Below are 21,715 nucleotides of genomic sequence, written 5' to 3'. Positions count from 1 at the left end.
GGGTTTGCAACCAATTTATGGTGATCCCGCGCATCAACAGAGTTGCTAGCAGCTCCTGTGGTACCCTAACTTTGGGTGAAAGAAAGAAAAATCTGATGATTTTAGCAGGTTTTCCTTTGGTTAGAAATTAAAGAGCTCAGCAGTACTTCAAAGCTCAGGAAAAAAAAAAAAAACAACAAACTCTGCCACGTGCACTTGCATCGAAACTGCTGCTTTAGTCCTTTGTGAAGGAGGTGGTTTCTACTTTAAAAGTCTGTGGGTTTCACTAAACAGATTTTTGTCGACTGTAAAGTCATCAGCAGAAACTGTGGTATTTTGTCTTCCTTATGTAATCATCTCCCTGAGGACAAAACGTATACGGCAATCATGTCGATTGAGGAAAAAATTAAAATTCCTCTTTCGGGGTTTATTAGAATTAGAAGAAAAAAGATCCTTTTTGCATAGGTTTCTGTGTCTGTGTGCAGAGACTGGCAGGAAGGAAGATTGCAGGAGGCTGTTAGGTTACTATGGCAATTAGTTGGCAGAAAATTAAAACTAGAAGGCTTTTGTTTTTTGGACTACATGGTGTCTGAGAGCCTTGACCAGAGATGTGCTGGGTGTCCCTGGCTGCCTGCTCGGTGATGGTTTGACCAGTACTGGAAGCAGCTCATTGCCTGGTAGATGTTAATGCTCCGTTAAAAAATGAACTCTGCGGAATGCAAAATGGCATGAGCTCAGATCGGTGTTGGGGCTAATACAAGTTGCTGACACTAGCAGATGTCTTGTGGCTGTTTAACATCGTTGTAGCAAGAAATGCGAATTTTTATGGGTGTCTTGATAGCAATCTTGAGCAATCTCAGCACTAAACAGACCTTTCTGGGCTCTTTTTGTTTTTCGGAGCATCACATAACGACTATACTCAATAAAAGTGAAGTTCTCGTGTATGCAAAGATATTTACAGGTTCGTGCTTTTGGTTTATGAATAACTGCAATTCATGTTTTAGAACATTAACCTTTAGCTTTTCCTAGGATGGGGAAGTGGGGAAATACTGTTGTCTTTGGTACCAGCAAGGGACGGCACTGGTCAGGTTGCCCAGGGATACTTCGAAGATTCGGTGGGTACATTAATAATGAAAAAGAACAAAGGAGCGTAACTTGGAAAATATTACTCTGTATAAGGAGCCTTGACATGGAGATTTACAGCCCTCTGTGCGCCTTGTTGCTTTTCTACCATTTCCTGCAGTTATCAGTGCCCAACTGAAAAAAGCAAAACAACTTCCAAGCCCCATGCACGTGGGTACCCCAGCGTGAACTGGAGGCACGAGGTGTTCATCCAAGAGCGCGTGCAACGGGCTTTCTTAATGAGAAAAGACTGGGGATGTCTGCATTGTAATTATTAAGAAGCTCCATCGCTGGGACTTATTTTCCTTGCTGTAATTTCAGTTCTGCCATGTTTGTGCTGGAGCTGTTAGATGAAGAAGCAACTACTTGCTCTCTGCTCAACTTTCCAGTTTTGTTTACATGGCATCTTGATGTGGGAAACGGGATGTTTGCAACTTGTGTGGGTTTGAACAGAAATTGAGTAGATCGATGGGAAAAGGCCTGTTGCTGAGAAACCATAGACACAGACCTCTTGTTTAATTAAAAACCAGCCTAAATAGATAATAGTTTATGGATGCTAAGCAATTCAGTCCAATTTTCGTGAACAAAATGTTAGAGGATGGGGAACCAGAGTTTGGAGAGGTGTATTTTGGTGGGATATTTGCATATTAAAGCTTTTTGCCCCATGTGACATCCTCAGCCTTTCATTATGGTAAATGAAAAGTGCAGCAAGGAAAAAAAATTAATAGCTTTGCAGATGCTGCAAAGGCTAAAGAAGGCATTTCAAAGGAGTGCCACAAACCAAAGCTGCCATCGGAGAGGTTTCCCAGGTGATTTTGCAGCCTGTGCCAGATGCCCCCTTATTTTCTGCTTATGCCCTCGTGCCCTGTACGTATAGCGAGATATGATCACAAGTGGGAAATGCTGCATGTGACAAGTTATTTCCCTAGTCAAAACGTGCGGCTGTTGATGGAGGAAATAATATACCTCACTGAAAAAACTAACATGAGATAAACTTCAGAACTGTACCGTGTGGCGTTACAAGGCGTTCTGTCTGCCAGGCTCTCACCTTGTTAGAAAATAGGAGATGGGCTTCACTACCATGGAGTAATAGTACCAGGTTTTATAACGGGCTTGCTCAAGATGGTTTAAGTGTTCCTACATTTGTTCAAGAGCCAAAGTAACGTGTCTGCCATTGTTAAATTTTTGTTGCAGAACGGTAGTAATGCCCATTGCCAATGAATTTGCCCCAGATGTTGTGCTGGTGTCATCTGGTTTCGATGCGGTGGAAGGCCATCCCACACCCCTTGGAGGATATAATCTATCAGCAAAATGTAAGTTGTGGATTTACAAGAGCAGCGATCCAAAACTGGTGTGAATTGCTGCTGTCCTGGGGACTACAGTGCAGTATTTGCAGGTTTTAACGTTTTGGGGTCTGTCTTCAGATCTTTCATTTCAATGGCAAACTTTTCAGCCTTTTTTGTTGAATATTCATGTGTTCTGTCACTGTACCATATATATTTTCGTCGGGCTGAAGCCTTCATTTCCTTGAAGTGTTGCATATTTCACTTTTGAGTGCAAATAAATTAGATACTGTTTGTAGTCACATCTCTGCAGAAGACAGCTGCTGAATTAGTGTTACACTTATTTTAATGCAAAATTGCAGAAAGAGGCAATGCCAGATGTAAGCAGTATACCTTGCTCTGAACGGTAGCAGAAGTCCATTTCTTCCGTCAGGATACCTTATGAAAAAATCGAGCCGAGTAGTTTTGTTTTCCACCTTTGAAGCAATTATACAGGCCCACAAAAAGCTCCTTTTTGCTTTGGATCCGTGATGTTTTGCATTGCCCAGGAGATGCACTGAAATTCCCTCCCTCCTGCCCTTAGTTATGCTGGGTTTATCTGGCACTGTTTTGTTCAAGTCCATTGAGAAGACAGTTTCTCTTGCAAAGAGATTTTATTATTATTTTTTAAGAGTTTCTTTCAGCCAGGAAACTTACTCTCTACAGTGAACTTCAGAACCTTGTAAGGTAGCTGAACCTATAAACTTTATAATAGAATAAAGTGAAATAGATTTACAAGAGACAAGTTATTTAAGATATCCAGAAACACTTTGTAATGAGAAGATCTTGTTTACCTGCTTGTTGAGTTTCCCATGCTCTGCTGCTCTCACAAAATGGTTATGGGGTCAGCCATGAATCTTTTTATCTGACTGTTAATTTGCCAATTTGCAAAGGCATTCGCGGGGGTCACTGCAAAACAGAAAGCAGGGAGTGTGGACAGAGGGTAGAAATGCCCTAGATTTTCTTTTGTTTGGATTTTTTTTATTATTTATCTTTTTATTTGAGGGGGAAGGTTGCTTTGAGGACACGTTTTTTAAATCCTCTCAGCTTGGTTCTGTTTTGTTTAAAGGGTAGAAATGTATTGTGTGTCATATGATCAAAGTCCCGCGTGCCCCAGGAATTTTTATAGCATATTATATACGGGAAGAAATGTCTGTTAAGAACTAGATGTCAGATATCTCTGGGGCACTGCGATGCTGCTATCGCAACTGAAAGCACCGGCAGCAATTTTACAGATTTCCCCTTCTCTTCCTCCCTTCCCCGTGCCTCCCCCATGACTGCTCTGACTCGGCATCTTCCGAAGCAGGGCAAAAAGCTGCCTCCTTCCATCCCCTTTCCTTCCTTCTAATTAGATATTTGCTGCTGTATTTAATTCAGGGTGCTGAGGGGTGGTAGGGAGGATGGTGGTGCCTCTCACCTGGGATAAACTGCAGCGTAGTGCTCGTGGGGGAGATACGGATCCGTCCCGCGGTGCACATGGCTTAGCCGGTCCAGCGGGGAAGCGTGGCTGGAATTCTGCAGCGAGCGTATTAAAATCCAACCTGGCTTATATTACACATTGAGTCCTTTCAAATCCCTTGTGGTTTTTTAATATGATGTAATTCCTTTCTATAATTCTTTGATCCTTCGCCAGGAGCCTGATTCCAGCCGCAACCTTTGCCCTTCTCCTGCATTTCCTCTTTTCCCTCCTTACAGGCTTCGGGTACCTGACGAAGCAGCTGATGGGCCTGGCTGGGGGTCGCGTCGTCCTGGCCCTTGAAGGAGGCCATGACCTGACTGCCATTTGCGATGCCTCGGAAGCGTGTGTTTCTGCTTTGCTGGGAAACGAGGTACGGAGACAGGCAAAACCAGGGGCCATGACCTCCACCCCCCTGGAATCTGGGCATCTGATCCTCCAAAACAGTCAATCCGCCAAGTTTTTGTCATTGTTTTGGGTCCTTTTGACATACGTTGATGTAAAGAGTGGATGCTTTATTTGTTTAAAAGCTACCTGTGTTTGGCAATCTATATTATAAGGATTGAAATAAGTAAGAATTGGATTTGGGGTTTATTCTTTACCCATATAATTTGTTTTGTGCTCTTCAGAAAATAACTGGTTAGTCTCATTTCTTTCTGAAGGTGTTGTCCAAGCCTTCCCCTCTCTTTGGCAAGCCCCTCTCTAGCACTACAGCCTGTGCCTGCCGTGCTGGGCAGCTTGCTTGACGTTGGTGTCAATTGTATTTTTTCCTCGATGTTACATTCTCTGTCTCCTGCACGTTGCTGTGTTGGAAAAGCCTCAGCTGCATCACAGAAGTTGGCTGGAAAGGCCAGGGTGTGTGACTGCAAGATAAGAGCCAGACAGAGAAGTACACCCAGGAAATCTAGGGTTTGGATTTTAGGGAGGGGTATTTTCCTGCAGAGGAAACTCTAGATACTTTAGCTTTTCTACCTCGCTCCCCCCACCCCGCCATACTTTTAATGTCAGTGGAATTAAGGAGGAAATGATGTTAATTCCCTGTGCCCATCCTCCCTGATGCAGCCTGGCTATCAGCACCCGCTGCAGCCGGCACCAAATGAGCAGCTCACACCTACCTTTCTTCAAATGTGATTGATGATTAGAAGGTCTAGAGTGGTGGCTGTTGACATGTCTTCGGGCTTGGAGAGTTCAGGGTCATGTACTGCAGAAACATGGCAGCAATGAAATATAGAAATCGGTTATCTGCAGCGAAATCTCAGACTCGGGCTCTTTTGCTTCTGCTGTGCCTGTACCTTTGCATATGCTTCTGTTCAAGAAGCGTATTTTCTGTATAATCTCTGGGCTTTTGAGTATGAGTAACTGGTTAGTTTGGGTCAAGCCTCCCTCCTTCTGGTTCATTCGTCACTTTTGGACACCTGTTCTCCACGTAAGTCCAAATGGTTGTCTTGGATGGGCACGGTAGACTGCAAAAGTGCCTCGCATCCATTTTCCACCTGGCTGCTTGCTCAGCCTGCGGCTGCAGGCACAGTCCCCACTTGGTATCTGCTGTGGGCGTTCTGGTAGAGCAGGGGCTCTGGAGCTGTTCAAAGCAATCATTGAGGATTGATAGCCTGAATTAAAACAGCAGCGTAGTGTGATCCCTTAAGCTAAAAATCCCTGTAGCTAAAAATTTCAGCCTTGGGGAAGCAGCCACAGCGATTGGAAGTTGGAGGTGGCTGTGAAACCTCGGACAGCATTAACGGCTTGGGTAGTGTGTTTGAATTGGTTTAGGTTGTCGCTTTAATTAAGAGATTGCCCTCAGTACCTTGTGGAAACGAGCAAATCTCAAAAGGCCGCGGTAAGAGTAACAGGACAGGACGAGGCTGCAGAGATGACCTCTGAAGGCAGACCTGTCAGATGGTAGAAGGAGGAGGTTCCTTCTGAAGCTTTCACCTGCCTTGGAAAGCACAAACAGGCTCTCTCATCACCGCTCTTTGCGGAAGACACTCTTGGGGCAGGAGCTGAGGGAGGACAGATAGTCAACACCTGAGGGTGCAGCACCACAGAGAGGAGCAGCCAAGCAGCGTTTCAGCTCTGGCTCTGGCTCCAGTGGGAGCTGACTTTGGGGGACGATGGTGACCCGCCCTGAGCAGACTTGCTCTGACTTTATGGTTGCAGTTCAGTGACCCATCAGACTTTCTCAGCTCTGGGAAGTTGGAACAGGGAGCTTGGATCTGTGTGGAGGCGCAGATCAGCTATGTTTGACCTCCAGTCGTAGGAGTGCTCTGTCCTGTAGTATCCATACTCCACGTGAAGGGCAACAGTGCCTGGGGAAACCTCACTAACCAGTCCAAGAGATAAAACAGCTGGGATTCATCAAAAGTATCTGCTTCAATCATCCAGCATCCCATCTCCAAGCATCCAGAGAGCATCTGCTCCTTGTGCTTGGCCGGGCAGTTCCGATAAGGCTCTCAGCACGGGTAACTGAGCCAACACGCCAGCCTGTGCTCAGCCCTTGGGACAGCCAAAAACACAGGTAGCCAGCTGCTACCTCAGCCTGGGAAGCAACGGAGTTTTTATTGTAGCACCCACCTCAAACTGACAGCTGATGGCACTGGTGTCACCACAGACAATTCCTCTAGCTCCATCCACCTTGGGGTGCAGCTGGCCCTGGTGGCAGGATGGGCTTTGAAGGGGAGACAGAGGAAATAACGTGTGAAGGATGTCATTCCTCTTGCTTAACGTGCCCCTACGATGCGGGCGGGTGACTGCAATGTGGTGTGAAAATCTGTGTGCAATAAATTAGCACTTGATCCAAGCCACAAACGTGTTTGGAAGTGCGAGGCCTTGGGGAGATCTCAGCACTCACGATAGCTTGGATGTTGTCAACTGCCTGAGTGGTTTCATTTAGCAGAATGAATATTGATCCTTAAAGGTAAAAAAAAAACAAAAAAAACCACCAAACTTTTTTTTTTTTTTTTAATCAGTGTATCAGGACAGTTATAAGGCACTTTTAAAATACTTAAAGATGGACCTGTTCTCGCTTTTCCTAGGTGGGCTATAAGGCTGCGCAGATATCATGGTAATGTTCCCTGACTTACCCGCACATCAAAAAGCAGGAAACACTAGTTTTATCAAGGTCTTTTATAAAATCTTTTTAATGCAAGGAAGTTGGAGGGAACTGCTGTTGCTTTGTCCCACAACCCTTTGATGAAGTTTGATATACAGTGTGTTAGACGATTTCGCATGCGTGCACATGGACAGCCAGCTGCGGCCGGCGACGGGCTGTGGGGAGGTTTGCTGGCTGAAGAGCCGTGCTGGAGTTACACGGGGAAATGGTAGGAAATGAGGGGAACGGTGCCAGTCCCCAAAGCGTCTGCGTTCACCGGTGGAGATCAAAACTCCCCCTTCGGAAAGCGCGTTCGGCAAAGGCAAGAGCCGGCTTGTTCCCAACTGTCCAGGAAATTAAAACAGAGCTTTAGCTTTGCAGCAGATTATTTTAATGTGAAATGAGTTAGCACCAGGCAAAGTCGCTTGAAAGTGTACGTATATTGCTTTAGTTACAACTTTAGTTGTGCAAAACTAACACAACTTCAGTTGAAAAATCAAAGATGGGCATAACGCAGGGAAGATCTGCTGGTCGTAATTTAGACCAGTAAGCCCCGTTCCTCTCACATATTACCCAAAGCGTGTTCTAAAAGGACTCAAAGCAGCCTCTGAGAGCAGTGTGCCAGCAGCGCTGGAGGGCCGAGGAGGCAGCAGCCGTGCAGAATTGCTCACTCCATCATGGGCATCACCAGCCTTTACCCTTCAAACCAGCTTCTGCCCCGTGGTAAATGGTGTTTGTGAACTGTCTCTTCCCAGGGAGCAATGCAGCTGTTCAAGCACTGGAGCATCAGTAGCGTTAGCACCATGCCTGGACCAGGGTGTGGAGCTCCTGTATCATGGGAGCTGCTAACGGTGGGGGGAGAGAGATGGGAGGCACGTGCTGGGGGACGTGGTCCTGGAGCTCAGAAGCACTCGCAGTGCTGCCTGTTGCTGCTACAAATGCTTTGTCGTTTTTCAGGCCCAGGTAGCGGAGATGTGTCCAGTGTCAGACTCTGGACATCCTGCATAAACAAGAAGGTGATAATAAGCAGGTGCTTAAAACCTTTGCCTAAAGCCCAGAGTTATTTTCTTCTTTTTCCAGGAGAGCAATGGGTGAGGCCGTTGTCTGTGAGTGTTATTTCGGGAGGAGGAGCATGCAATGGAAACGATTCACACGTGTGGCCGGGCCGCCTGATGTTGCATGCTTTATATCAGTATCAGCCGAGAGGCATTAGAAAGCTCTTACTTAAAAGATTTGTCCAGGAATTGCTTTTGCCTTCACTTAATGTCGTACAGAAGCCAATTTGGACTAGAATTATTTTTAGAGTGGAGTATTTATAAAAAGTGCAATCCATAATTATTAAATCTGGAATGGAGCAATTTCTAGTCCTCACAAAGTACCTATGGAATGGTTGCCATGTGGTCGCAAGAGCAGATCTCTTGGCTGCAGCTTCTCTTGGCTTTGAACAGAAGTTGCAGTTAAACTTTGCCGTTTATTTTTTTTATATATATTTTTTTTTTAACTGTAAAACTGTGTCTGCTTCTTTTCTGGGGAATATCCCTGGTTGGACCTTGACTGCTATTTTCAGAGACAATTAACAGCTGTGGACATCTCTTGTTTTGGATACCCAACCTTGGAGGTTTGTGACAAATTCATGTTCTTAGTTGGAGAACCAGGGGCAGCAAGAGGGAAAGAAAGGAAAAAAGATGGGCTTGGAGAGCATCAGATCTGTGGAACGTTTTTTCTTGAGTACGTAGTTGGTTTTGAGGTGTCTTGAGCTCTTGTGAGTCTAATCCAAGCCATTGGCCATGCACGTGAACCAAGTAGAGCTGCTCTACTGAGGCGTCCTGACCTACCAGAGACTCCTGTTGTGCCAGAGGAAACCAGTATCCTCCCCAGAGTCATCTGCTGAAAGCAAATAACCCCATCTCCTTCCGCTGGATGACCTTTTTATAATGTTTCATCATTTTTTATTATAATTGTTGTTGTTTTTTTTTTTTAATAAATTGGAAGTTCTGTGCTGCAGATCCAGCTCCTTTCCTGGGAGGCATGCTGGTGCCACGGAGGGAGGCCACCCTGACTCCTGCCTGCTGCTGGAGCCATGCCTGTGCAGTGTTACTGTGCTGCTGCTGTTTCCGAAGGAGGGCAGGAGCCCCATGAATGTGTTGTGAGGTCTTTGCTGGCTCTTCCTGAGAATGAAAAAAAAATGGGGAAAAAAACCCCACAACAAACTAATTATAGCTGTGGGTTAGTTTTATTTGAGCTCAGGCTTCTCGTCCAGTGGGAATTGAAGCAACTATCATAGCTGCAACAATAAAAGGTTTAACAACTTCGTAAACAGCAAAGGGCACAGTTCTAGCTTTTCAGAGGATGGTCATCTCAGGGTGAGAAGAGTAACCCAGTCGAAGAAGGCGTTCTCCTCTCCTTGAGTTTATTTTTTAAAGGAAAGCAAGTAAAAACTAAACCCTCCAGCAGTGCTGTTAGCAGCTTTCCTCCGGGAAAGAACACGCATGCTTCCCCTGCAGAACAGACTGTGCCTGGGATGCACCCCCCACGGTCTTGATGGAGGAGGATGTTTGAGGCTCGTTGTCTTTACTGATGTTTTCTGCCACCAGATAGAGCCCTGGCTTGCTGCTCCATGGCACCCACAGCAGCGTAAAAAACACCGTGAGAAGGATGTGGTTTTTCAGGGTGTTGATCTAATTTCTCTTCTTCTGTACTGACCAAAGGCTGCTGGGGCTGGGGTGGATACAGGCTGAGCTTTCTAGCAGATGAGAGGAAAATATCTTCTAGAAAGCAGGAGGAAATGCTGTCAAGCGAGGAGACAGCATTCTCTTGCTCTCCTCCTTTTCTCATTCTCACTTCTTTCCCCTGCCCTGGCTGCCAGAGCACTTTCATGCCTGCAGAATGGGAAAAGTGATGTCCTTCGTTGCTGCAGGGAGCTCTGGAGCTGTTGCCAGTCGGTCACCATAGTGCATTTGTCTGTGCCAATGTAAAGGTGAACTGGATCCCCTGGTGGTTTTGTAACCTCCTGACTGCAGACTGCAAGGGCAACTCTTCTCCTGGGTGGCAGGAGAACTTGCACCCCAAAGCAAAGTGATATGTGCACCTAGTTTGGATGTTAGCTTTCTGTATAGTGAGTCTCAAAGTGTGCAGAAGCTTTTTGCTCTAAAGCACTATTAGTTTAGGAGCACTTTTATTTCTTTATTTAAAACAGCTGTGCTGATCAAAGCATGGTCTCAGTGATCTACGCTACCGCTGTGAGCCAGCACCGCTTGGTCAGCAGAGATGTGTGTTCCCTGCCTGATACAGCTGGGATGGCCGAAATCTCTGATGGAGACGTAGCTCCGGTGGCAAAACCACCTCCCCTTGCTGGGATAGCTTATTTCACAGCCGTGGGCTGGAGTGCTCTGTGCTGGCAGCAGTGTGGGTTTGCCAGTGGGGACTGCATCCAAACCAGCCCTTGGCTAGTACAGTCCTGCAAGGCAGCTCCATCAGCATCGTACTGCCCACGCAGGTTTCGTATCCAGGCTTTTACAGGTAGATCCATGCTGCAGAGCTTTGCTCTGGTGTAACTGGAGCAGGACTTGGAGGAGCTTCTTTAAAGTGGCATTTCCTAATTCATCCCTGTGTAGCCAAATGAAGATACGCTTGTTGTCCCATGTTCCTTTTTAGGTAAATTGTTCTTAGTGCTTTGATATTGTATTGTTGTGAACAGTCGGTAGCAAGGGCAGCGCTGCCGTTGGGAGGGTGGTGTGTGGCTCACAGCAAACAGAAGTCATCTACCTGCTGTTTGCATTTAGAGCATCAAAGCAGCCAAGCCCAGAACGATACCTGCCTGTTGTGTGCGTGTGCACTGAACATTTTCGGGACTCCTTCTCTGTCATCTTTAAACTTAAATTCTCAATACCAGCACCATGTTCTTTTTTGTGTAAAGATGTCACGGTTTTGTACAAAGAGCAAAGGGAAGAAGCCAGCATCAAAAAGCCTAAATTTGAATACCTAATTATGAGCCTTTACCAGTAACTTCAAGGCAGTTTTTTTAAGGATTAACTTACAGATCTAATGCTGCTCTGCCCCGGCAAAACTAACCCAGCAGCTGGTAAGAGGCATTGACGGTGACTGCAGTTATAGTCACGCTGAGGTGTGGCTTTAAAGCAGTGTTTTGTGTTTTCTCTGCATGAAAATTAGGCTGTTTACTCCTAGGGTACAGATTTTTTCAGTTAAGAGTTAATAAATATGCTGGATTAGGTATTCAGCAGAATTAAAAAGCTACCCCTTTTATTTCTTTAGAGGAAAACCAGAAGTGTGGCTGTTTTAAGTCCCTTGTATTTGCACTTTTTTGTTGTTTTAAGAGTGAAAACTTTGCAAAAAGGTAGATCTGAGAAATAGTTTATAAAGATCCGTCGTAAAAGCAGCCTTATTTTTCGGGTCTGTGTAATAGTGCCTCTTTGTACGGTCCAATCAGTGGCTGCAGCAAGTTCTTTAGGAGCAGCCCCTGTGCTGCACGGCTGCTAAGCCCAGCGGAGCTGCAGCGTTTTGTGTGCGGAGGAGGCTGCACTGAGTATCACAAGGGCACTTAGGAGGTCTGTGTATTTGGATGTTTAACTAAAGGTGGAAAACAGGAACAAAGGGAATGGAATCGAGGCTTGATACGGCAGAGCCCTTTGCTAAATTGCTCTTAATGCCTGGTCTCTAACTTGAGATAACATTTCTTCGGTGTTCCTCTTTCTTTCCAGCTTGATCCTCTTCCAGAAAAGGTTTTCCAGCAGCGAGCAAACGCTAATGCGGTGCATTCAATGGAGAAAGTGATTGAGATACACAGTGAGTACAGCCCCATTCACGCAGCTGGTTCCCTGTCGGGTTGCCCCGTGGGGCACCCATTTGACTTCTCCATCATCTTGGCAACTCCATGTTCCCTTGTCCTCATTTGTGAATCGTGAACTGGATTTGTGCAGCCACAAGCTGGTCTTACTGTGCGTGCAGTAGAGGATCGAGTGATGCACGGGGAGCAGTTGATTCAGGGAAATACTTTAGCACTTCAGGAGGAATTAGTATTAAAACCTCTAAAATCTCCGTAAAGGACAGGACAGGCCGTCCTGTGCTTAGAGTGTGCTCTTACCTCTTCAAAAGCATTCAAGGATCTCTGAGTAACTTGTCTTGTTGGGTGTTGTGGCACCCATTAATGAAGAATGGATAGGCATGAAAGTTAAACAGCATTGCATAAAGTTGCTAATATTCTAGGTTTATTTAGCTGGGGAGGTTAAAAACATTGTAGTTGAAGCTTTCCTAGGGATATTTTTGGGGAACGGCGCGAAAGAGCCTGAGTAACATGGGGATCCCACTGCTACGTCCTGCCATCTTCCCGTGGTCTAAAACTTGGAGGGGGGCTAATCTCCCTTTTATATGGCAAAAACAGAACTTAATAGACAGCAAAGGATTTTTTTTTTTTTAATTTTTTTTCCCCATGAAAAATGCCTGGTGTCTTTAGAAATTACAATTCCATTTCCAGAAGCTGCTCTGCAGAGTGCTTAGCACCGATGGGGCACCTCAGCAGCACCTTGAGCCAGCCAATGAATGTATCTTTTCCCTTAAAATGAGCTCAGCAAATTAAAAGGGGCTTTGACTAAGATCCTCAGATCTGCTGCATAGCACAGGAGAAGTGAAGATGTTTGAAAACAAGTCCCTCTTCCCCATCGGCTGGCCTCACTGTATGGGTTCTTGCTTTCCGGCTTTGCTGTGGCTTCTTGGGTGACCAGTAAATTTGGTGTGTCCTGCCTGGTGGCCAAGAGAACGTCCTTTATTCTCTCCCTCTGAAGCCTTTCTTGTGCTCTACAGTCAGAAATGTTGGCAGACTGCTGACGTAAAAATTAAATACAACTTCGATTTCTTTAGTCTGAGATGATTTGCCCACAAAAAGAACGTTGGAGTTAGCAACTGAATGCAGGTGTCCAGTTCAAATCTGGGCTACATCCTTCCCTGTCACGTATTTTTCCTTAGGTGTAAAAGTTTCTGAGGGTTTTAAAGTGAAAAAGAAACATCAAGGGGTTTTTAGAGCACCTAAGCCGCCCCTTTCATAAAGGCAGAGGGATGCTGTGCACCTCTGTGCAGCTTGGATCCTCACCTCCAGCACTCCTTGTGCCTTTGTCCTTTTGCAGATCCAGTTTCCACCTCCTGCCTGCCTTCCCTAGCCGAAGGAGAGTGTCTTTCGTTGCCAGACAGCAATGCAGCCCAGCTTTGACATCCTAGGTGTCCTTAAGGGATGTGTGGGTGCATGTCTGTCGATGCTCTCAATACCTTTTGGATTTAAAATCTGTTTTTTTAAGACAGCAGCATTAGCAGCTCCTCTGTTAGTACAGTAGCATGGTCACAGCTCACAGGGATCGCTCGGGCCTTGCCAGGGCTCCCTTGGCACACATTCGCAGGAACCCGCTTCCACCCGCAGCTTCCTGGCACCTCAGGGTGGTCCTTGAAGCGAGAGTGAGCGTGGATCGAGGTTGCATTTTGCAGAGGCGTGAGGAGTGTTCCCCAGGCAGTTCTCCAGCTGTCTGCGTGGGGCTGGACCTGTGGCGGTGCGGGTGTCCTGACTGCCTCTCTTCTCACCTCTGCCCCAGGCAAGTACTGGCATTCACTCCAGCGTTACGCTTCCACGGTGGGATACTCCCTGGTTGAGGCTCAGAAGTGCGAGAACGAGGAGGCAGAGACTGTAACAGCCATGGCATCTCTGTCAGTGGGCGTGAAGCCAGCTGAGAAGAGGTGAGTCGCTTTGCTTCCCATTTATCGTCGCGTCTCGGAGTCTGCCCAGGCAGGGGGAGACACGGTGGGCAGCCTTCTAGCTTAATCCTATCCTTTTAACCACTGCACGTGCCTTCCCCACATCTCCTGTCCTGCATGGGTTCTCTAAAGACCTCATGGGCTGCAGAACACCAGTGCCACGAGATCTCTGTGTGACCTTAGTACGGTGCACACGGTGCCAGACCCTTCTGCTCCAGCCAGAGCTGAGCATGGGTTTGGACCACAATAGGAAATAGGTTTTGCTGCAAAAAAATGTTCACATCGCGCAAGCAAAACCATATTGTCTTAAAAGCCATTCTCGGTGGCAAGTTTTAATTCCGGGTGAGCACAGCTGCGTGGGTGGGAAGGTGATGGGAATGCAAGGCGTGAGACTTAGCACCACTAATTGTCCAGCTCTGCCGTGCTCAACCCTCATTTCTTTCTTGCCTCCCTTCCCATCCTACCTGGCTGTGAAACCGCTCAGACCTGATGATGAACCCATGGAAGAGGAACCTCCCCTGTAGCATTCACCGTCGAGCTGGAGTTCTCCTGTTTGTTCGTCTTTGTCTTGAAGCTCTGCCAAGAAGCTTTCTCTTGTTACTCCTGCGTCCTGTCACGGTTTTTTCCAGAATACGGAAGGACAACCAGGTGTAAAACAAAGCAACCGAAAACAAAATCTCTCCATATCTATATGCGTCTACAGTATATATTTGCTGAAAAAGAAAAATGCCGGTGAAGAGCAGTAAAGGACTGACATGCTGGGCACTCTTCCTCTGGTCCTCACTGGGAGCGGAAAGGGGAACAACGCCCGTGAAGTCTTCGGCAGAGTTGCCAAAAAAAAAAAAAAAAAAAAATCGAAGGTTCAACAACACATATGAAAATAAAATGAACAAACCTTAACGTAAAACTGGTGCTTACAATTTGATTACCCACAATTCAGCAATCTCCGCTTGAACCACTCGACCCATCTTGTAGTTTCATTTCTTGGATTTTTTAAATGGCTCTTGCCTGCCTGTGAGTCAACGACATTCTTGTCGAAACCAGAACAATGGGAGATGGTGTATTTTTAATGGGGAGGGACAGGGATAGAGGGACTCATCTTACATCTAAAGGAAAGGGAAAAAGAAGGGGGGAAACGGTAGCCCAGATGGAGTCGGCTTTATTGTCTCCAAAGCCATCTGAAGATGAGTTTGTGCCTTTTTTTTTAATTGATGGATTTGGTGCAGCTGGATTTTCTGAAGTTTGAGGAACAATGCCTTAAGTAAAAAACAAAACAAAACAAAAAAAAAACCACAAACAAACAAAAAAAAAAAACACACAAAGAACACAGCAGTTCGTGAATATTTTTCCTCTGGTTGGGAAAGCCGAGAACTGCCATCAGGAAGGAAGACTTTTTGGCTTGTGCTGGCATGATGGTGGGAAGCAGGCATCAGCTGAGCAGAGCGTCTCCAAAAACTGTCTACAAGTTTGGATTTGTTTTGTTTTCTTTCATTGCTGTTTCAAAGGAAAAAAAAAAAAAAAAAGAAAAAAAAAATTAAGGTAGTTGCCAGGAAAGTGGCAAATACTGTTGGGTCTTTGAAATTCAACCATTTTTAAAAACAAATTTTCAAATGTTTTCTCTCTTCTACATTATCTAGTAATTGAACTTATCAATTTGGTTGTTGAAGCATGTATTAGACACAAATGCAGGTTTAAGACTGGAATGCTTTTTATTAAAAGCAACTAGCATGAGATATTGCTTAAATTGTTAGGTATAAATATATATATGTGTATAATGTATATTCCAAATGTATTCCAAGCTTAGAAACCGGATTCCTATGAATTATTGATAAAAATATTTATGATGCATTTATAGAAAAATATATGTAATAAATGCATACTATAACAGTAGCCATTGGAAGCTCCCTAGGGACAGATTTGTGAATTGGAACGTAAAAGGTGCTTTTGGAAAAGGATCCAGGTTGAAACTTGAGGACTTTCAGATGACAGGTTGGAAAGTTTTTCAGAAAGCCAACACGTTATAGCCACTGGGCAACTACCCTAAACATTTGTATTTTAATTTAAGGTTTTTAGTTGTGATCCTTTTCTAACAAACAAAAAAAAAAGTTTTTTATAGCAAAGACTATGAATTTGCTGTTAATTTTTATATTGATATTTCACAAAACCCTAAAGAAGCCTTGTTTGTGTGACTCTGACATTTATTTTCTATTTGGCAGGTTTTGTTTCTGAATGGCAATAGCGTCTAAACAACCTTTTTTCCTCCCACTTTTCTGGCTTGTACATTGTTTTCCTTTTTTTTTTTTTTTAATTTTTTTCCTTTTTTCTTAAGTGTTTTTGTACAGTGAGCAGCTTTCTGCAGGCGTAAGGAACTGTGGCAGATTGTCAGAGTTTATTTTTCAGAAAGGGTGCGTTTTATCGAGGAGGAGGGAATGCGATGGGCTCTTTTGTATAATGATACCGCCGACTGTATATTTCCTCAGTTCTGTTATAGTAGCTGTGTAAAGAAAATAAGGAGTTTTCGTACCTTCGACGTAGTAGTATTCCAATGGGCGATGTCTTTGTCCTCCGCGCGGATCGTGGCGAGGCTCACAGGGGGCTTCGGTAGCCCCTTGCCCTTGGGAAGGCTTGTGGGACACTCGTGGGACAGCTGGCATTTTCTCTCCGCCGGACAGACGGACACGCAGACATGCACGCACACCTCCCCCCGTCCTCTTTCTCTCTCTCTCTCTTTCTCTCCTCTTCTTCTTCCCGGCGCTGGTAGGGTTGGAGAACTTTTCCCAAAGGCGTTTGTCCCCCCTGCGAGGAGGTGGCTGCCCTGTGCCAGCCTCGGCTGTCGCCTCCTGCAAGCGGCGGGTCGGAGGAGCAGCAAAGCCCTGCCGCGAGGAGATGGAGCAGCTTAGAGGAGACCGGATTGACACACGTGCCTTCTTACAGCACTGTAGGATAGCACACACCCCTCGTCTGAACAACCAAGGGTAGCTCTTCTTTTTTTTTTTTAATTATTATTATTTTATTCTGTTACGATGACGACTGACGGGGTCGCTTCCAGTAACTTATTTTTTTTCCAGTTCTCGAAGCAGCCGTTTTCATTCCATTCAGGACTCGCTTGCGGGAGGAATTTGAAGCATAATCAAATGTATGAGCAAATGCAAGAGGCTTTTGTTTTATTCCTTGGTTTATAATGCAATTTAAAAACCAGACACTACTGTATTTGAGTTTTGCAAACCCAAGTACGTGCTAAAATTCTGAATAGCTTTGGTCATGTAGGACCATCCTCAGCATGTTCTAAAAATAATCTTCCCGTGTAAAAACACGACGTACCTGGGGATGTTGCGGTTTGTTTTTTTTCAACTGACCACTTTGCTGCTGTGATCTAAAATTAATCTGGCTGCCGAGTCTGGTGACTGACTTTTAAATCTTCCTTTTGCCGTGTACACGCTGTGGGCAGTAACCATGTTTACACGATCGATTCTGTTGTCAGCTCTTCGCTGGAGGATTTGTGTATTTCTCCTCTCGGTCGTGGCAAAGCTTTTTCTTTTCTTTTTGCGTTCCTGAGAGCCACCGGCTGGCCGTGCTGAGCTGGTTTCTTTCTAAAAATCGGAGGAGCTTGTCAGGATGCCACCTTCATTTCTTTCCGTCGTTTCGCTCAGCTTTTTGCCAGGGATGGAAAGATTTTTCCTGAGATGTTAGAGCTCGTCTCCTCCAAACTCCCGGCGATACGGATTTGTCTTGCAGCGGCGCCTGCTCCCCGGGCAGGGTGGGGATGCTCTTCGGGGCCGGTGCAGGCATGGAGAGGGGGGGAAGAGCCCTCGTTTTGAGGCTCACCGGGTTTTTTTCACCTTTTGAGCCGTTAGCTTCTTCATTTCAGATGACTTTGCCATAGGGCGGCTGTGCCAGCGGAGTGGGAGCCCAGGATGCTCCTGCATCCCAGCACGGTGCTGCCCAGGGCATCCTTTGTACCTGCTTGGAAAGAAAAGAGCATCTTTAAATCCTCTTTACAGAGAAGCGAGGCCCAGTTTGCAGTACACAAGTAATCATTGGGGGTTTTTGTTGGTTTTTGGTTTTGTGTTTTGGGGTTTGTTTTGGTTTTTTTTTTTTTTACTTTCAATACAAAACATTCCTTTTTTTATTAGTCACAGTCATGTATTCATTCCATTCTTCCTTTTGTAAACTTTTTTGGGCCCATGTCTTTTACGGGCATTGATATATATAAATATATATATAAATATATATGAATATATTTTTTTAAGTTTCCTACACCTTGAGGTTGCATGGTCTGTAAGGTTGGCATGTCTTTATATTGTATACAGATTTTGCACGCCAAACTTGGCAGCTTTGAAAATGAAAAAAAAAAAAAAATTGTGGTTTTGGGTTTTTTTGGGTTGGTTTTTTTTTGGTTTTTTTTTTTTTTTTTCCTCTCGTGGCATTTGCGGAGACTAAAGGTTGGGATGTTCTTGTCACACACACACATGCACCCACGCACGCACCCACACAGCTACACACGAAGGAGAGTGGGAACATTTTTTGCGTCTTACTGAACTTAATAAGAAATCGTGCTTTTTATTGTTAAAGAGTAAATAAAAAGGACTACTTAAACATTTCTCATTTTAAGAAGAAAAAAAAAAAAAGACGTTTATCTAGCACTTGTGACTTACCAATAATAGAGTTTATTGTATTTATGTGGAAACAGTGTTTTTAGGGAAACTACGCAGAACACACAAAGTAAACTGCCTGTGTCATTTTTATTTTTTTTCCTTTTAATTTGGGTTGGTATTTTGGTTTGATTTCTCAGCTGGGTGGGGAGGTTGGATGCAACCTTTTGTCAATACACGTAGTCATTAATTCAAAGGAGATGAATGATGAGGACTTTAAAGAGTTAACTCTTCAGCACAGCTGTGTTAACTTTTTTAAAATTACTTTTACATGATGTATTATTGCTAGGTTTCACTTTAAACAGTCGTGTACTGTGCAACACTGTGGTTTAAAACGAGACTTTACATCAAAAGGAAAATGTGTTTCTTCATTGTCATGAAGTTGAGCTCGTTCTCAGCTCATCTTCACTTTGTCTTTGATATTGATGAAAAAGTATCCTATTGAAAGAAAATAAATTAACACTTTTCTGTGCTCCATAGTGGAGGCGCTATTTTCCAATTTATGAGGATGACAAACTTATATATATAATATATATATAAAAGTGGGGGGAGGGGTTGAAACATTATTCACCCAAGAGCTTATTACAGATATGTAGTATCAAAAAGTTGTAACTATATTATATTCTACTTTATACCTATACATGCTCAGTATGACGTCACCATTGGTAGCAGCTACCGGTTTACGCTGTAATTTAGACACAATTTCACTCTTATTGTATGGACCCTACTTTAAGTGATGGTAGCATTCTTTGTGCTAAATTTTCTGATGGTCCTTTCTTTTTCTTGGTGGAGTTGGAATATTTTTCTCATTCTTGTTTTTGTTTGGGTTTTTTTGTTTTCTTTTCTTTTCTCTTCTATCTTTTTTTCTTTTTCTTTTCTTTTTTTTTCTTTTTTTTTTTTTTTTTTACTGGCCAATGGTGTCTTTTCTCTGACAGTACCAACTTCAATTTCAACTTTATTAGGAGTCCAGTATTTTGTACCACATTATGACAACTTGTTATTCTTGTGGTGTAAATAAAAAGAAAAAGTTAATTATAGTATCACCTTGGTTTCTGTTGCTGATCTTCTTTTCATCTGGGTGCCTGTGGTGTGATGTGATATTTCATTAAACAAAACGGTTTCTTGATGTCATGGAAGGGGTGTCTGGGTGCTGAAGCAGCTTTTTGGTCAAAGGATACCCATGTGTATGTCAGGATGCTCACGGTAGAAAAATTGCTAGAGCTTCTGCCCGGTTTCCTAGCTGTTCCGAGACACGTGCTGACGAGTGCCTGCATGGGGAGGGGTGTAGAATAATAAAAAAATATCCCACTGAAATACAATTTCCAGCAAGAAATCTGTGAGAGCAGCTGAACTTCCCCCCAAAACCACCAGTGAGTGAAAAGCAGGAAAACCAGGAGGGGAAACCTGAGCGTTTGTGTCCAGCTCTGTCAGTGCTTTGCTCGCTGGAGCTAGAGTGCTTCGAAGCCAGCTGGGTACGAGCCCTCCCGCCCGCTGGCTCTGTAGGGAGCGAGGCGTGAGCCACAGAGGTCCTTGTTCCCATTTCGCGTGGTGCCCGTATCCGCAGGGCTGTGGCCCGTCCCCCTTCAACCGATGTCCCTCGCCTCCAGGGTGAGTCCCATTCCCATGCCCGATGGTCTGGTTCTGCTCTGCCCGGTGGTGAGGCTGGGTGGGAGGCTCTCCCCCAAACCCACGCGCCACGTCTGCCCCATGGGGACAGATCCTCCATGCTTGCCTGTGCTGTGCGTGGCTCAGGACTGGTTCTCGGTGTTGCCCTCAAGTTGGGAGGGTGAAGTAGATCCATGTTTTCTCTTTCATGGTCTCATTTAGATGTGGTTTCCCTCTATTTAGCCTCTGTATCATCCTGCTCATCCCAGGAGCCCACCAAACCATCAAAAATCAACCTTCTCTGTTGACGTCAACTGGAGGAGTCCTCTGATTCCCAAGCAACCAGCTACACTTCAGGCCTGATACCCTTTCACTGTTTCCCTCCTGGAGGGAGAAGACAAGTCCTTGGGGCTCGTGTTTAAGCCAAGGCTCATGCACCTCTGCGGAGCGGACTTACCCATCGTGTGGGAACTGCTGCAGAGCAGCCCTGGTGTGCAGGGGAATGAGCCTGACGCCATCTGCCCTGGCGAGCAGCCTTCAGCTTCGTGTCCCAGCCTGTGAGTAGTGTATGAAGCAGGGAAGAGTAGTCAAAGATAGTCTAGGGACCCACTCATGGCTTCAGTGCCTGACGCCACCGGCAAAACCTAAGCAGTTGGCCAAGGAGGAAATTGCCTTTCCTTCCACAGGCCTGGATGCGCGCTTCTTGCTCGTGCGGGAATGAGCCTGCCAGTGCTCGGGGTGATCTCCACAGCCGCTGCGCTAGCCTGTCTGCTCGGCAGAGCAGTGCCACGAGCTGGGGAGTCTGGTAGTAGAAATAGCAGGTTGATGTTCACGGTGTCTGCAGGGCGTCTCGTGCAAGGTGTAGGGGAGAGCACACAGGAGGAAGTTGTTTTCTTGTGAGCCCCACGATCCCTCGGCAAAGCACTGCTGCTGCCCCGCGTGCTCGCTGCAGCCCTCTGCATGCGCGGGGAGCATCGTGCTCCAAGACGTGGAGGCTGAGACCTGGGGCAGGACAGCCAGGGCAAAGGTGCAAAGCCACAACGGTCCGTGGCACGTGCCTCTGCTCTGCAGGAAAGAGACAAAGTTACTCACGGCCAAAGCCCACCTAAGCCATTGCACTTAGAGATGGCGAGAGGACCAGAGCAGTGATCCTGGGCATCACCCCACAGGACAGCCAGCATCGCCTGTTGCTCCAGCTGTAGACTGGGAAGGCCTGAGCGGGCAGAGCCCCTGTGTGCGGGCAGGGTGACGGCCCTGGGATGGGGCTTATTTAGGACCATGAGTGACGCGGGGGTGGCGGCTGGCTGTAACATCTGCCAGCACAGCTGGGAGGGCGACTGCGAGAGGAACCATGGGGGTCTTCTGGGCAGAAGGTTGGGAAGGGTCTTCCAGAGAGCCTTCCAGGAGCTGGGGGACCTCACCTGCTGGTGTGAAACCTACTGCCGGGTGATCCAGACTGATTCTTACAGCCTTGAGGCAGAGAGCTTGTCCTGGGGGGAGCGGGGATTGTTTCAAATATGATTTCAGTCCCCATACAGTGCATTTGTCAGAGGCTGCTAATCCTTTAAGAAGCCCCAGGTCTCACTCTGCGAAGCCAAATGTGCACTTTGGGCTCTGATAAATATTTGTTGCTGAGTGGTGGTTTTGAGGCCCTACAAATTAGCGTGATGGAGGGAGGCTGTTTAAAAGCGTTGGGCTGGGTGTTTTGGAGGGCAGCCTGTGACAGGGCTTGCTTTGG

General features: G+C 45.7%; 1 protein-coding gene and 1 pseudogene across 14 annotated transcripts in view; both read left to right on the top strand.

Moving 5' to 3' along the window:
* HDAC4 (histone deacetylase 4) overlaps positions 1-19,415 on the top strand; it is a 267,149-nt gene extending 247,734 nt beyond the window's left edge. For all 14 annotated transcript variants that reach the window (XM_037398255.1, XM_037398254.1, XM_037398252.1 and 11 more), the window contains 5 exons: positions 2,296-2,414; positions 4,119-4,252; positions 11,686-11,770; positions 13,561-13,702; positions 14,205-19,415. In XM_037398255.1, the coding sequence (XP_037254152.1) occupies positions 2,296-2,414; positions 4,119-4,252; positions 11,686-11,770; positions 13,561-13,702; positions 14,205-14,244 (520 nt within the window). In that variant the 3' untranslated portion in view covers positions 14,245-19,415. The remainder of the gene's footprint in view (positions 1-2,295; positions 2,415-4,118; positions 4,253-11,685; positions 11,771-13,560; positions 13,703-14,204) is intronic.
* LOC119152403 lies at positions 18,133-19,481 on the top strand (annotated as a pseudogene).
* The last annotated feature ends 2,234 nt before the right edge of the window (positions 19,482-21,715 follow it).

The sequence above is a fragment of the Falco rusticolus genome, chromosome 8, assembly GCF_015220075.1.
Source record: "Falco rusticolus isolate bFalRus1 chromosome 8, bFalRus1.pri, whole genome shotgun sequence".
Classification (NCBI taxonomy): domain Eukaryota; kingdom Metazoa; phylum Chordata; class Aves; order Falconiformes; family Falconidae; genus Falco; species Falco rusticolus.
Note: the sequence above shows the minus strand (reverse complement) of the source record. Positions and strands in the feature narration are given on the sequence as shown.